We start from the raw sequence: 15,813 nt of genomic DNA, 5'->3' as shown, positions 1-15,813 counted from the left end.
TCTGGAACGTTTGCTTCCGATGGCACCTTATCGTCATGCTATCGGCGCTGTCACGTGCCGGAAGCGTTTGTCGCGACAGGAACCCTCCGTGGAAGACACCCGACGTGCATAACCTCCGCGGAGCTATAATATCGACATACCTGATTGAACGCCTTTTTCAACCTTTGACTATACCCGATATTATTGGCGAGAACCAGAGGATCGAAAACAGTCCCAGCATGCCTTCTGCGACCGGTACAAAACGCGTCAAGGTTCGTTGAATCCAGGGTGGACTCGGTGATCACGACTAATATCTATTTATCGCGCAGGGCGTCTCCATCTACAGACCCTTCGGTATGCTTTATCGTCATTCCGTATCCATAAAATGATCGATGCGACCTGGTTACATGAGACTGACCTGTCCAGTTTTCGGCAGCGAAGCCCAACCCTTCGACCCCGACAAGAAACCCGCCAACGCCCCTGCAGACCACACCCATCAATGGCGAGTATTCGTCAAGGGAGTCAACGATGAAGACATCTCCTACTGGCTGAAAAAAGTACAATTCAAGCTCCACGAGACCTACGCGCAGAACGTACGCACCATCGAACAACCGCCGTTCGAAGTGACCGAAACCGGATGGGGAGAATTCGAGATTCAAATCAAACTCTACTTCGTGACCGAGTCCATGGAGAAGCCCCAGACCCTGTGGCATAGTCTGAAGCTGCACCCGTACGGGCCCGATGCTGAAGCCAAGAAGGAGCGGAGAGAGGTCGTCATCAGCCAGAACTACGAGGAGATCGTGTTCAATGAGCCGGTGGAACAGTTCCATGACCTACTCACTGGGGGCTCTCCCACGCCGCAGCCGAAGGGCAAGGGTGGAAAGAATTCGAAACAGGCGGCGCAGCGAACCGGGAAGACAGCCGAGATTCCATACAACGAAACCGCGGATAATCCTTATAGCAAGACGACCGAAAACAAGGAGCTGGATCGATTGGTGGAAGCGGGAAAGACCGTGGAGCAGATGATCAAGGAAGAAAAGGAACGACTCATCGGTCGAGAAAAGAGGCTGGCCGAGCTGCGAGAAAGTGAAGGGGTTCCTGCCCATACGAAGAAAAGATAAAATGCTGCAATTATGGTTTGATTGATGGATGACCACTGCAAGAACCTATGCTCTCTCAGCATAGGACGTGACGTATCTTGCTCGATACACTTTTAGCCAGCGTTGCTATTCCACTTTCGCCGGCAAAGAGCAAGGTGCTGCCAGCGCATCTTCCGGGTACCTTTAAAGAAGACGGGGCTTCCCATGGACGATCAACACATTCGGAAAAAAGCTCGGCCTCGAATCTTAAGTTCTGGCTTAAGTGGCGCTTCGCTACATTTAAGGGAGATGGTATTCTCTGATTAGGGCCCACCACATAAGACACCTATGGATTCCCTTGTGCCTCCTGCGAGCTAGCTGCGCCAAATGCATATTGGCCGCAGAGTTATGAGAAATGAACTTTACAATTAAGTCGCAGAAGAAATAAAACATTGTGTACCAAGCCAAAACGATGTCTTACACGCTGCTACAGCCAAAATAAGATCTGGAAGGGACATAGTATCATCATGCATCATTAATCATGCTAATAATCGCTTCTAACTGATGGAAAATGCCAAGTGACTGTACTGGCCTTCTGCTCAACCCATGATGTCCACGCAGCGTACGGAGTTTAAAGGTGATACGAGTCTCACTCCAGTGCACTCTTGAACTGTTGCACAAAGGTCCACACCTCCGAGAAAGTGTTATAGAGCGGTACAGGAGCAACACGAACAACACCTGGCTCTCGCTTGTCACAAACCACACCTGCTTCTTGCAACTTCTTCGAGACGTTCTGCAACAACCCGGGCTTGAGCAACAGACTCAGCTGGGCCCCTCTGGCCTCGTGATTCGATGGAGTGATGATGCGGAACGGGCGGGTTTCATCCGAGGTTCCCTCCAACAACAGATGCTCGAGATATGCCGTCAGCAGTAGCGATTTCTTGCGGAGCTCGGCCATGGACGTCTCATCAAATACGCTCAACGCAGCACAGAGGGCCGTGAGATCGATGGCGGAGGGGTTCGATATTTGGAATCCGCCGGCACCGGGGATCGGCTTAAACTCTGCTGACTGTTAGTATCGACTTGTTTTGAGAGTGGTGGATCAGCTCGTGATGTCTTACTGTTGTCCATCTTGAACCTCACAGATCGGTCACCCCCGTACCATCCCGTCAGACGATGGCGGAACTTAGGTGCATCTTCACCCTCGCTATAATCAACCTGACCGTGTTTCTCGTGTACGAAAAGGCCGCCCATCGTGCCGGGACCAGAATTTCCGTATTTGTATGTGCACCAGGCCGCGAAGTCCACTTTCCAGTCGTGCAGCTTCAGCTCGACATTCGCAAATGCATGGGCCAAGTCCCAGCCGACCACGAGATTACGAGACTGCGCATATTTCGTGATCCTCGGGATGTCAAACAGCTGTCCGGTGTAGTACTGGATGCCCGGAAGGAGGAGAAGAGCGGCATCGTCGGCATGTTGGTCAATGTACGATAAAATCTTGTCCGTGGAAATTTCGTATTCGCCCTCATCTGGCCCAATGAGGACCATGGACTTGCTCGGATCTAGATCATGCCAGGAGATATGAGATTCGATGGCGTACTACCTCAGAAGTCAGCCCCGTGTTCCGACAGGTTTTTGCCGAAGGACTTACATGGTCACTAGGAAACGCTTTCCAGTCCATCAGAATCTTGTGCTTGGTGGCGGTGGGCTTGTAGAAACTTGCGAGAAGTAGATGCAAGTTCGTCGTCAGTGTTCCCATCGCTGCGACTTCTTCGGGGTTTGCTCCAACGATCTTGCACATCGATCCAGCCGCTTGCTCTGATAGGAGCTGCCATTGTCTTAGTGGAGAGTCCTCGAGGTCCACGAAGTGACCTGAGACTCCAATAGACGACCATGTGTCTAGCTGTGCTTCTAGAAATCGTGCCGTGGCTTTTGGCTGGACGCCCAAAGAATTGCCGCAGAAATAGATGCAGGGTTCAGCTGAGAGGCCTGGACGTCTTGTTAGACATGCTGCGTTGAGAAAGCAAGGAGTCAGAAAACACTTTGACCTACCCGGCTTTGCGAGCTTCTTATGGTTTATGTTTGCCTTTGAAGGGATAATAAATTTGTCTCTGAAATTGGCCAGAGGGTCTGCTGCATCGAGAGAGGCGGCATATTCCCTTGTGCCCGCATTTTCGGGGAAGGTGGGTTTCGAAGTAGCCTGGGTGATGGTCATTTTTGAGTGGATGAGCGCTGAATTTTACAAGCTGACCATTTGACTCTAGACGTTGGAGAAAGCCGAGCTTTATACCTTGAGTCACCCATGACATACAATTATTTGAATGGACCCGGATACTCTTCCGCTTCCGCCTCCCTTTCCGGGGGCGAACAACTCCCCGACAACTCCGCCTCCTGTCAGCAAAGACTAATGGTCCAGTCACACGTGGGGCATACCAGTCAATGACGAGCTATCTCGGCGAAGAAAGACAACCATGAAAATCCCCGGTCAGGGCGGGGATGTTACGACTATCTCCACTACTCGGCGTCAGCGTCAGGCGGAAGCCGCCCTGGATCCGTCTCCTTTCCGGCCCAGCCCTAATCAGACCATGGACAAAGAGATATATTTATTTGAACCGTTCTTGCCTTTTCTGTTCACTTCAGCACATAGACCTACAAATTGATAAACCCTACATGCTCTTTTAAACATACTTCATCATGCTTATCTCGCCGGAAGTCACTCTTGACCAATATGCCGTCTCTCTTCGGAGTGGATTTCTTCCTACTGTCCCTCCTTTGCAGCTATTAGATGACCCTTACTACTGGCCTTGGGAGGACATAGTCCTTGACCTACCAAATCATATTGAGTCCAGGACTATCCGGCAAGCTGTCGATGCACTCCCCGTCCTTTCCACCTCCCGACTCCGTGACGAGCCAGAATGGAGGCGAGCGTATATGTTGCTTGCCTTCCTCACCCATGCCTACATCTGGGGAGGAGAACGACCCGAGGATGTATGTCCTCTTATTCATTTACTTGCCACTTCATCTAATATCTTCCAGATCTTACCACCCGCAATATCATGCCCCTTCCTCGAAGTCTCCAACCACCTAGAGCTCCCACCTTGCGCTACCTACGCCGCCCTCAACCTGTGGAACTTTGGCATTAAAGACCACGCTACAGATATTACCGACCCTGACAACCTCTACACCACCTCGTCCTTTACCGGCACCAAAGATGAAGAATGGTTCTTCATGATCTCCGTCGCCCTCGAAGCAAAAGGCGCAACACTCATACCGTTAATCCTCGAAGCCATCCACGCCGTTAGCATCGATGAGAGCCAACGCCTATGCGACCTTCTTGATCAATTCACCAAGGGTCTATCCGAGCTTCGCGACTTGCTAGAACGCATGTACGAGAAGTGCTCCCCGGCCGTCTTCTTCCACCAACTCCGTCCTCTCCTCGCAGGGAGTAAGAACATGGCCTCGGCGGGCCTCCCAAACGGCGTCTTCTACGATGAAGGCAACGGCCAGGGCGAGTGGCACCAGTACAGTGGCGGGAGCAACGCGCAGAGCTCGCTGATCCAAACCTTCGACATCTTCCTGGGCGTGGAACACACCGCCACGGGGGATATGAAATCCAGCGGTGTAACAGGACCCGCAGCGAAGACGGGATTCATGCAGGTATGTATTGCATATCTCTTCGTTGCTCTCCCCTTTATTGTCTTGGCTCTGTCGGGCCAATCTAACAGTCCAATGATAATCAGGAAATGCGCAACTACATGCCGGGCCCCCATCACCGCTTCCTGAACCTCCTCTCCCAAATCAGCAACGTCCGCAGCTACGCTATGAGCCACAAGGCCGACTCTGCGGTCCGCGACGCTTACAACACAGCCGTGATGTCGCTCGGTCGGTTCCGTGACTCTCACGTGCAAATGGTAACGCGTTATATCATCCTCGCGGCGAAGACGAAACACCCGAACACGAAGCCGACATCCGCGCAGGTCAACCTAGCCACGACCACCTCGACCCAGATGAAAGATCTGAATGAGAAAGTCACGGGTGGGCTGCATGGAACCGGAGGGACAGACCTGATTCCTTTTTTAAAGAAGACGAGAGATACGACAAAGGCAGCGGCGAGCTATGTTGATTGAACTGAGCTGAGCTGAGCTAAGCTGAGTACGTGACTATGATGACTGTGACGATGATTGTACATACATTTCGCAAAGGCGTTTATTAATAATATCTATTAGCATTTTATTCTATATTACTTGTCTTCCATATGTCCAAACACACCCCCATGACCATGGCGCACCATACACAAAAATAATCACTTAAACCTAGGTTAACGAATATAGTTATAAATAACCCACCTACCCACCAGCGACACCTTAAACTCTTGAGTTACATCCAACCCCGTCTGACGAATCGTCAAAGTATAACTAATAACCAATTTCTCACTCCCCGAACCTAGATCAAACATCCCATTGGACCCTTCGTGTGAAGTAAAGGCAACCCATGTGCTAACGTCAGACTTTAGCCCCCTGGCAAAATCAACAATGCCCATAGTGTCAAAGTGTCAAAGTGACAACGCTCAATGGTCTGCAGAAAAGCCCCGACTTTACCCTTCTTCAACCCCTCATCTAGCTATACGGGAAGATTGTCAAGGATTATGGTTATCATCGGGGGTCCGTATCTGGATCTGGGTCTGGGTCTGGGTCCGGAAGCGGATCCGGGTCCGGATGCTATCCGTGTCCCCATCCCCTTCCCGTCCGTTCCCTCCCCCTCTCTGCTTGACATCATCTAGGTACCCCTGTCCTTGGTATACGGAGTACACTGTAGACGCAAGGTCATAAGTTCATAACAAGGTTAGGCTTTTGGAATGATGTAATGGTCCCGGGTAGGGAACCTTGTTGGGTATTGGGTCATTGGTAGATACTTCGGTAAGGTATAGCCCGGTAGGTAGCAGGTGGTAAGTGTCTCTATGTAAGTGGTTATGCTGGGTTGTCCGGTTTGTGTGTTTGGTTTGTATGTCAGGGTGGTGGTTAATTGGGTGGAGGTGGTTACCGGGGTTCGTTTTCTTGTCTATCTAGCATTTCTTTCGGGTTTACTTTGCTGTCATGCAGGGATTATGATGGAGATTGTTACATGGATTAGGCAGGTAGGGAAGAGGGAATACGGGTGGTGAGATACGAAGGAGAAAGCCGTGTTCTGATAGTACGTGTCGCCAGGTTACGAATATCCTCTACCAAGGCAGAGCTACTCGGTACACAGGAGAAACAGGGATCATATTTATATGTCGTATGTAGGTATGTGCATGTATCCGGGATAGGAAGCTCTGATTCCTGGGTGGGAATTGCATTGTTTGCAGGGATATTGACTCACGAAGCTCGAAGCTTCTAAGCAAAGGGACTGTCTGGCTGGCTGATCGGTTTAGCAATGCAGAAGATACGGGTCAGCTGTGTAGGCTGACTGATAGTCCTTACTGGGCCGGGCTCAAGGTCAAAGCACAGAAATATCCTGGAAGAGTTCGTGTAGAGAGGGATGGATCACTTGATATTATTTTTTTGACTTGCTCCATGTTTACGAACACCAGGATCAAACACAGCTGATTGATGTCATGTCATGGCGCGACTAGCACATGGCAAGGATCCAGACTAGACATGCTAGAGATTCCCAAACCCTTCTCGGTTGTCACTACTTCGCAAAAACTCCTGGCCCTGGGAGAAGAAGTTCGCTGCCAGGATGGAGAATTCGTCGTTGAGCAGGTCGGAGGGTTGAGAGACAGTGATCGAATCGACGGCGCCCTGCATGCCTGTGCCCAATGGTGTTTGGAGACTGTAATGTGGCATTGGAGACTGTGACATCCCCTGCTGTGCGCTCATTCGTGTTGGCTCTGGCAGAGGCGATGTTTGTGAGACCTCAGCCGTGAAGGCGAGCGAATTGGAATACAAGGAATCGCCGAACATGCGCCTCGCTGAGTCGGAATCGCTATTGGATGAATATTCTAGGATTTCCCAGAATCGTGAAAGATCAATCAATAGGCTTTTGTTCTGGGCCCCGGATTCAGGTTGATAGGTAGCTGAGACTGCGTCCTCTAGTCTTTGCAGTCGGTTTGCCTGGAGGTGGAAATTGCGTTAGCTAGGGTCTCAATTGAGTGGACCGGAGAATAATACCATTCGAGCCATATGCGGCCACTGTTGCCCCAGGGCTTGCACGAATCGGACGCACTTGAAAAATCGGTCCCGTTTTTCTTCACGGATGGTAGGGTTCTCCGTGAAGCTGAGTTGGAGTTCAATGGTGGCGACCACTGCCGCACTATATCCTAGGAATGGATCCGAGACGAGGAAAGACCTCTCCTCAAAGTAGTTGAGAAAATAGATGATCCAGGTTGTGTGAGATGAGATAAGGTCAGAGGTGTGTTGCAAGAAAATCTCAGGAATGCTGCTTCGAAAATTTCGGAGACTCAGAGACAAGAGCAAAGGATGATTGAGGAGGCATAGGATCGTGTGGTAAAGAAATTGGTTCAAGAGGAATGGCCCCCAATAGTCCCTGTTGGCCTGGAGCTCATCAAACGTTCTGTCGCTAAAGTTGGCGGGCTTAAATCGGTGGATGTACGGCATGTGTGATTCCACTTCCATTTGGAGGGTTATTATCTTGGAATACTCCGACTCGGAAGACCACGGAGGTATGCTAGTTGGCTTTCCATGTCGTCGAACGTATCTCGCAGTCTTCGCAAACACCTCGCTCAGGGTTATGACGTAGGCTATGATACCGTGATCTTCAAGATCGGTTGATCGGGTCCCCTCTGCCATGTTCGGTGAGCAGTGCTGGGGGGGTACATTTGGACTTTGTGGGAAGTTGGGACAACTTCCGTCGGGGAAGTCCATATTGTCAAATTCAACGCCGTGAAGCCGCTTCATCAGACAGATACTCCAAAAACAACGTCTTCGTTCTTCGCGCGCGACTGGGGATAGTTGCCCTTGAGTTTCGAAGCCTAGGTTGGCGCATTGAGCTAGGTTCATCGCTAAGCTGCTGTGAACACTTGAACGATGTGTATTTCCATCTAATGAGCCAGTCAGTATACCGTTAAGCCAATGCTGTAAACCAAATCCATACTGGTAAAGTCGACCAAGCTTAGAAGGCATAGGCACTGTAGGGTGGAAAGCTCGACCGGCCCCTCAAGCACCCTCTTCATGACCAAGCTTCTCGCTACTTCAGTGTAGCCACTGATCTGGGATATCAGATGAGTTGGCCTCTGTTGATGCTCCTCGGAGAACCTGATACCCAAAGCAAGCATGGCGTAGATAACTTCGGGATCACGCGTCCCAATGCTAGTCAGGAATGTTTCCCGGTGAAAGAGAGGAAGCGGCTGCGACTCGCAGTACATGAGGTATAACTTGGCTACTGAAAGCACAGTTTCCCACATCGGAAGCGGCGTGAGTTGATTCGATGTCGAGAGCGGCATCGAGCCATTGGGGGCAGTCATTATCTGAGGCGCTGCTGTAGGCACTTCCTCGGGTCTAGACACGTTCCGTCTGCTGTACGTTAGCTTTCCGCCCTCTTTTGTTCGGCTTAGGGATCAAATACCCCAGAACATCAAGTATCTTCCCCATCGTAGTCTCAAGGCCACCGAGTCGCTCCTCCTGTATCTTGGGCGTTACTGATGTGTATTTATGAAAAGGAAGTTCTCGCGATGCTTACCAAGGTCTGCGAGAGGCCGGAATCAGATGGTACATGCATAGAGGTCGATTCTGGCTGTAAAGGCCCGTTTGTCAACGACCTCTGCCTCTCTTCGGCATAGTTGCATGTTTGATGTAGACGAGCGCAGAGTGAGCAGACCGGCTGTTCCCCTGGGCATTTCGCCTTCTTGCGCCTATGATCAGCTCAGCAAGATGGCCCGAATAGGGTTGAAGAAACCAACCTGCAGGGTTCACAAGCTTGCCGCACTCGCTTGGCTGGTCTTTCCCCGAATCCAGTATTCATAGTTGAGGCGGCATAAATGACAAGGGATCCAGGTCTAGAGAAGGTCAATATCGAGCGTGGAGGTAGTTGGAGTGATTCAAGGGACTCACCTATGATGTAAATGATGTCATATTATAGCGACAAGATATTAATGTCACTCGAGTTCTTGATAGAGCAACATAGCTACGCAAGAACTACGCATAGCCTTTTTCCTGGTGGTTGACATGGAGATCCGGTCCGTTGCCAGTCGTTATCTACCAGTCCGGAAGGAGCTGACTAAGGCCGTAGTGCAACATTTCGAAGCATACCCAACGCTGTGATCGCTATACTACGCGGTCTTTTTTGTACGTTCCAATTGACAATTAAAGCCGATACTCTGCAATGATAGATGGTTTACTTGCAGAATTACCTGTTTTGCTCTGTTACTCGAGCCCGAAAGCGAACTGGGCACACGGGAGTCGGAAGGATTGGTCAAGGGACAAAGCGTGGCACTAGCATGGAAATCATGCCACCAGATTCCATGGTCGAGATGATCAAACGGATCCGGTCAAGACAGTAGACAAACGGATTAAACCGAGGAAAGAATTCACATTGACGCCCAGGCTTTATCTTATATACAACGTAGAATGTCTTCCTCTTCACCAACCCATCATAAAAGAAAATAGAGATACACCGCCAATTGGAAACTAGGCATGCTATTTTATCTGATGACAGATGCTATTCAATAGACACCGTCTAGTTCTTGCCGAACCAGGTCTTGTGGCCCTGTTGGGAGGTTAGTACGCGATGATCGAGCAGGGTATCTGTGCTCCCGGGGGAGGACAGTGGGAGCACGAGCTTGAAGGGAGTACTGACAAAGACCATACGGCCCATGGCGTAGGTGGTAGCTAGGAAAGATTAGCTTCGAGTTGTCACCATATCGACGTGTCGCGGTAGCACTCACCAAGACCCAGGCCGTAGACGGAGAGGAGGTAGGGGTACATGACGTAGGGGCTGCGGTCGGTCTTGAAGCAGCCAAAACATGTTAGAGAATTGTTTCTGCTCGAGCTCTGTATGTCAATTGCGGATCAACTGACCTTCCACCACTGACGCTTGCCGTCGTGCTGCTGGAAAAGACGCTGGTAGAAGGGGACACGGTTCTCGCGGAACACGAATCTATAGGCAAAAAGTCCATATTAGCACAGTTTCTGGAAGCGAGGAAGAGCAATTGCATGTCCGGCCAATTGGGGTGGCCCCATTACACCGACGAATTCGGTGCTCAATTGGGGACCTCCAGACGGGGATCTGGAATTGCAAGAATTGTGGACAATGGGAACAACGTACCCGGCCATACGAGGGGCGGTGCGGAACATTTTGGCGGTGCGAAGGAGTGAGAGCTCTGGGGAGAACAAAAACGACGATGACCAGGGAAATGCTCGCAAGTGTCGCTCAGACGATGTCGTGAGGTGTGGATCCGACGAGAGCAACACGTGACATCCCTCCTTCTTCCGCCTTTCACCAGGCCGCGCTTAGTAATGCTTTGCTCACACGTGATTTTGAATGCCTTGCGTCAAGGCCCTTTATGCCTGAGTGCCTGAATGCCTGGCTTCCGTCATTCCAAAAAAGTGTCCGCGGAAGCAAGAGAGCGCATGCAAAAAAACAGCATTGAACGGCCGTTCTCTATCTTCTACACCCACTAATGGAATGTGTGTTATGGGAAACTGACAAGGAGGATGTTCAGACTTACAACCTTGGCCTACCCTCACCTTTCTCTCATCACTCATGCGCCCGGCTCTCCTCCGACTCCTGAAGAGGCCGTCAGCTCTCTCGGTGCTTGACTCTCTCATTTCAATCCCGGTTGGAATCGAGGAGCTGGAATCCAAATACAAGAGTGAATGCCGGCGGTATCACTCGCGAGCTGCATCGCCTAAGATTGAAAACCAGGGAGCCGATCACGAACAGCCCGGCAATCACAAATTTCGGACGCGATCATCGCCGTGGCCCTCCAGTTTCCGCGTTTACGATATCAAATCACCACAGAGCGAAGCGACAAATGACTGCGACCGGACAAGACCACTCGAGTCGACAACAACATCAATCACCAAGCCGACGCGAGGGGTGGGGTTACAGGTGGGGAAATTAGAGTACGAGTCTGATATCGGACATACGGATGGCATTGGGACACGCTTGGTGGACGACCCGGCCCGTCGGCATGACTTTGCTCTGTGGGAAGAACTTCTCCGCTATCGACAGCGGCATTATGGGGACAAAGGCACGCAAGATATCTGGGAGGGCTTGGTGGTACGGGTGGAGGGTGTCCAGCTGCCTGTCAAGGGTGAACGGGCAGACTTTTTCTGGCAGAGCTTCGTGGACCTGGCCCTAAAGCGACCTATCATGCTGAACGAGCTGGTCAATTACGCCTTTCGTCTATGGGAGGAAACCGGCAGTCGCTGGGATAAGCTACATGAGGCCGTCGTTGGAGGGTTGATTGCCCGTGAGATGCCGCAACAGGCCGTTGAATGGCACAAAAAGCTGCAACACCCTCATCTATCCGAACCGAACGACATCTTACGAATCCTCCAATCAGCCATCGCGCCTCGTCGCCAATCTCACAAGCAAGCCCACCCCTCGAAGAACCAGCGTATGTCAACCGGGCTATGGGTCTTCCAGAACATTTGTCGCTCTACGAAGGGACATCGGATATATGGACCCGTCATCTCCACATTGCTGCGCAACGGTCTCTATGAAGATCTGTCCCGGATGCATCAGGTTTTGATTGCGCAGAACGACCATCCCGAAACCTACGACGACATCCAACCGTTACTGGAATATGCAAAAGGAAAATGGCCGCCTTATCGCCGCCAGAAACTCAATGTTTACGTTGAATCTCGTTTCCCCGAGCGGACGACTACAATCGAAGATGATCCAAACGCGGAAGAACCACAAAAGGAGAAAGGAGCGGTGCGTGAAAAGAAGCCATTCAAGGATGAACTCGGTGCGCGCCTTTTCGCGACCAAAGCCTTGAATTTTGAAATGATCCTTTCGGGACTGCGAATGTTCGGCGTGCCGGCTATTGGGCCGCAAACAGTTCGCGAGATGGCTGTTCGGGCCCATGGGGGGCAGGACATACTAGAGAAACTTCGACAGCTCCAAGCCGCGGGGATTTCGGTTGTGGATACCGTGTTTACACGTCTTGTGCGCAAGCTAGCAAGCCAGCATCGCGAGGTCCTTCTGTCCGATTTTCTCCGCAGCGATCAGCATTTTGAGATGCTCGAGGACGCGGCGGCGCAGGAATCTCTACTGGTATCTTTCTACATCGCTCGTGACTGGAGTCAATACAACGTGACGCTGGCCATCCTCGCCGAAATCTCTCCAGAGGGGCCGGACCTCTCCAACATCCACTTTCGGAAATTCATCGGCGCGGATGAATGGCACTTCGCCTCTAAGCTTGTCGACGACATGGCTCTGCGCGGCAGTTCCCTATCCAAAGAGAGTGTCGAGTTTATGGTGAAACACATTCTCCCAGACCGCCAACCGGGCCACCTGCCACAGAAAATCCGCGGTCGCTCTCTCTTCAAAGACATGGCCTTTGTCGTTCAAAATCTGCAGCGCGCCGCTAAATCGGGCACGCCGGTGTCTTCCGAACTCTGGATTGAGATGTTGAAGCGACTGGGCATGATCAATCGCTGGTACGACCTCCGGGACTGCTGTCTATGGCTGGCCCGTCAGTATTCGCCCGCACCGAAGCACGCCGTGGGCTCCGGTGTCAACCGCAACGCCGCCAGTCCAACGTCGGAACCCCGATCCAGCAGCCCGGACGACCGTCTTCTCCAGACGATTTTCACCGGCCAAATGCAAGCGGCGATCGTGTCATGGGGATTCAAAATGCGAATCTCGCGCCAACCGGACAGACCGTACGCGACATTCCGACCGGACCAGGAAGATCTGATCCCGTGGGTGCGCGGACTCGTCCTGCTTCGCGAACTGGAGCAGCACGGGGTGCATCTACACGTGCGGGAGATCCGGCAGACATGTCGACAGCGCCTGAAGGTGATTTTCGGACCGGCGATACAGTCGAGTCGACGCATGAACCGCATGCTGCGGCGCGAGAACCCTTACAGTCTGGAGCGGGTCATCGGCGATATCAATCGGGTCTGGGGCGAACCGTCGCTATTCGGCGGCCGGGAACACGTGGATCTGTTTCGATTAGTGAATCCTCCGATCTCGAAGATGTCCCTTCGGCGGATGAGTAGGAACTCTCGTCAACGAAGGGCGGCTTCTAGGAGCCTGGATGAAGAGTAATGTATATAGATTTGAGGCATATGATGTACTATAATAGACCAAGATCACCATGTAAGATATACATACCTTCAGTCGCACATAATCCGTATGGATGTCCTATTCAGTCCAACCCTCGTATGACAGACACGAGGCCATCAGTATGGACTAACTATGATAAACGTGATAATAAAGAAAATGAACACCGCCATCCGCCGAGCCACCCAAGGCTGGCGCGTCCTTTCTGGGTACGCCGTTTCTAAGAATAGTCGCGGAGGCAACGCGGCCAGACGGTTGCCGTGGTGGGTCATTTCTATCGTCAGATCGACACGACATGCGTCACCTTGGGCTCCGTGAGAATCAGATTCTGAGATTCTGACTGGCATTGCAGCCGGTGCAACGACGGTGCAGTGGAGACGGCTTTGAAAAGATCCAAAACCAAAACATTTCCATTCATTTTTGCCATTCTTTGCTGCCTGGAGAGGCTGACCGTGTGACTGTGAACATTATATAATACAATAAACCCTTAATTCTCCGTATTTCCAAGAGGTATTGAACTCTTTAGGTTAGGATCCTCAAAGTGGTGGTCAATAGTGCTTCCTCCTGCCTACATCAATATTGTTATTATTGTTATTTCCTGCACTTTACCGACCCTTGGTACTTTGTCCCAACTACCAACAACACCTGTCACAGCCTCCATCTCCTCTTTTCTCTCCTTGTCTTCCGTCCCTTTCATTTAACTTAAACTTCCCTCGTGTTTGATCTAGTCTTTGCTTTGGGTCTGGCCCATCAGCATTCCATTCTCATTTCTCGTCCTTCCTCCTTTCTTTTCTCCCGATCGATCGTCTTAAAACTTATATCATCTTCTATCTCCCCCCGGCGCACTATTCGACCCTTGCGACCGCCCTACATACACCCACCCTACAGACCAGCACGTTAGCAAACAAAATCCGACAAAAGAAAAACAAATAAATCATGCTCGGCCGCCTCGCCCCCCTCGGCCTTCTTCTTCTCCCCTTCGTCAGCGCGAAAGCCGTCCTTTCGCCGCGCGCCACCACAGCATGCAATAACTCGCCCGACCTGTGCTCGAAATCCTACGGCGACATCACCCACCTGGGATGCCATAATAGTCCGTTCTTGAAGGATGCGTCGACGAGTTATTCGAGTTTTGGGAATCAGTGCGTCGACTCCTCTCCTCTCCTTCACTTTTCTTTTCTTTGGGTTTGGGTTGCTTGGGTGGTTGCTAACCAATCTGCTGTTTTCTAGGTATGTGAATACGACGTCGCAGCTGGATGCTGGAGTTCGGCTTGTCACCGCCCAAGTTCATAAGAAGGATTCCGAGTGGCATTTGTGTCATTCCGGGTGTGATTATTTGGATGCGGGGAAGTTGAGCTCGTGGTTGTCTGAGATTAAGGAGTGGTTGGATAACAACAAGAATGATGGTACGTTCTAGATTCTGGAGAAACCCGGTCTGGGGAGGAAAGATGGATACAGCTGACAACGCTCAAGTCGTCACGGTATTGCTGGTCAACTCCGACAGCGCCTCGGCGTCGGACATCGACTCCGAATTCAAATCCGCCGGAATCAAGAAATACGCCTACAAGCCGACCTCGCAGACCTCCGCTCCCTCGTCGTGGCCGACCCTGCAAGAGCTGATCAAGGATGATACGCGACTGTTGACCTTCGTGGCCTCGCTCGATGCCTCGAAGAACACCGACGCGCCGTACCTGATGGACGAGTTCAACTTCATCTGGGAGAACCCGTACGACGTCACCTCGCCGTCCAACTTCTCCTGCACGCCCGACCGTCCGAGCAGCCTGAAGGGCGACGTCTCCTCGGCCCTGTCGTCCAACCGCCTACCGTTCATGAACCACTTCCTCTACCAGTCGGTGATCTTCGACATCCAGCAGCCCAACGCCAGCTATATCTCCACGACGAACGCGCCCTCCGGCGGGACGGGAAATCTGGGCGACGCGGCGTCCAAGTGCCAGAAGGCGTGGAGCCGACAGCCGGCTTTCATCCTGGTCGATTTCTTCGACAAGGGACCCGCCATCGACACGGTGGATAAGCTCAACGGCGTGAGCTCGCCCACGGGACGGAAGAACGTGACCGCCATTTCGGAAACCAGCACCGCGACGACCTATAAGAACGTCTTCAAGGGCCTCGTCGAGGTCGTTCAGAAGGCCAAGGCCGGTTCCAACCCCAGCATGGGCGAATGGATCTGGGCCGGTGGTGACTGGGGCTCACTGGGTGGTGGTCTCACCATCTAAGTGCCCGTGAATATGTCTTGTCATTCATATGTAATTTTTTTTTCTTGTCTGTTTCGGACATCATGCACCATATTTCCGATTTGACACAACGGTTTAGATCAGCGTTTTGAGCTTTGGACAAGGGACGGACGTGTTTTATCTTTTGCGTTCCTTTTCACGACCTTCCTTTATTCCCCACTTATACATAAGTCGGCACGTTATGCAGAGCATAGAAAAACGGGCGTTTATGGTTGTTAGTCACTGTCACTGTCACGACTTGAATTTGATGACTGTTATGAGTCCTCAACTCC

The 15,813-nt window shown here is 51.6% G+C and overlaps 7 protein-coding genes across 7 annotated transcripts; 4 read left to right on the top strand and 3 right to left on the bottom strand.

The window, feature by feature from the left end:
* Window positions 1-35: 35 nt before the first annotated feature.
* On the top strand, window positions 36-1,100 carry yaf9 (YEATS domain-containing protein YAF9; the record flags this gene model as incomplete). The annotated part of the gene is made up of 3 exons (XM_046087795.1): window positions 36-251; window positions 309-333; window positions 406-1,100. The coding sequence occupies 3 exons, from the start codon at window positions 36-38 to the stop codon at window positions 1,098-1,100; spliced, it is 936 nt and encodes a 311-aa protein (XP_045943763.1).
* A 607-nt stretch (window positions 1,101-1,707) lies between these two features.
* BNA5_2 (Kynureninase (L-kynurenine hydrolase)) lies at window positions 1,708-3,273 on the bottom strand (the record flags this gene model as incomplete). Its single annotated transcript, XM_046087794.1, has 4 exons — window positions 1,708-2,120; window positions 2,180-2,657; window positions 2,710-3,047; window positions 3,111-3,273. 4 exons carry the CDS (start codon window positions 3,271-3,273, stop codon window positions 1,708-1,710), a joined length of 1,392 nt encoding a protein of 463 aa, XP_045943762.1.
* A 479-nt stretch (window positions 3,274-3,752) lies between these two features.
* LDX57_006101 (indoleamine 2,3-dioxygenase) lies at window positions 3,753-5,185 on the top strand (the record flags this gene model as incomplete). Its single annotated transcript, XM_046087793.1, has 2 exons — window positions 3,753-4,715; window positions 4,799-5,185. The coding sequence occupies 2 exons, from the start codon at window positions 3,753-3,755 to the stop codon at window positions 5,183-5,185; spliced, it is 1,350 nt and encodes a 449-aa protein (XP_045943761.1).
* A 1,512-nt stretch (window positions 5,186-6,697) lies between these two features.
* LDX57_006100 (putative C6 transcription factor) lies at window positions 6,698-7,846 on the bottom strand (the record flags this gene model as incomplete). The annotated part of the gene is made up of 2 exons (XM_046087792.1): window positions 6,698-7,150; window positions 7,208-7,846. The coding sequence occupies 2 exons, from the start codon at window positions 7,844-7,846 to the stop codon at window positions 6,698-6,700; spliced, it is 1,092 nt and encodes a 363-aa protein (XP_045943760.1).
* A 1,885-nt stretch (window positions 7,847-9,731) lies between these two features.
* LDX57_006099 (cytochrome c oxidase subunit 7) lies at window positions 9,732-10,348 on the bottom strand (the record flags this gene model as incomplete). The annotated part of the gene is made up of 4 exons (XM_046087791.1): window positions 9,732-9,883; window positions 9,940-10,000; window positions 10,073-10,151; window positions 10,320-10,348. 4 exons carry the CDS (start codon window positions 10,346-10,348, stop codon window positions 9,732-9,734), a joined length of 321 nt encoding a protein of 106 aa, XP_045943759.1.
* Window positions 10,349-10,757: 409 nt separating this feature from the next.
* Window positions 10,758-13,277, top strand: LDX57_006098 (uncharacterized protein; the record flags this gene model as incomplete). Its single annotated transcript, XM_046087790.1, has 1 exon — window positions 10,758-13,277. The coding sequence occupies one exon, from the start codon at window positions 10,758-10,760 to the stop codon at window positions 13,275-13,277; it is 2,520 nt and encodes an 839-aa protein (XP_045943758.1).
* Window positions 13,278-14,228: 951 nt separating this feature from the next.
* LDX57_006097 (uncharacterized protein) lies at window positions 14,229-15,523 on the top strand (the record flags this gene model as incomplete). The annotated part of the gene is made up of 3 exons (XM_046087789.1): window positions 14,229-14,431; window positions 14,520-14,695; window positions 14,763-15,523. The coding sequence occupies 3 exons, from the start codon at window positions 14,229-14,231 to the stop codon at window positions 15,521-15,523; spliced, it is 1,140 nt and encodes a 379-aa protein (XP_045943757.1).
* Window positions 15,524-15,813: the final 290 nt, after the last annotated feature.

This window comes from Aspergillus melleus, assembly GCF_016097325.1.
Source record: "Aspergillus melleus strain CBS 546.65 chromosome Unknown contig3, whole genome shotgun sequence".
Taxonomy (NCBI): Eukaryota; Fungi; Ascomycota; class Eurotiomycetes; order Eurotiales; family Aspergillaceae; genus Aspergillus; species Aspergillus melleus.
Note: the sequence above shows the minus strand (reverse complement) of the source record. Positions and strands in the feature narration are given on the sequence as shown.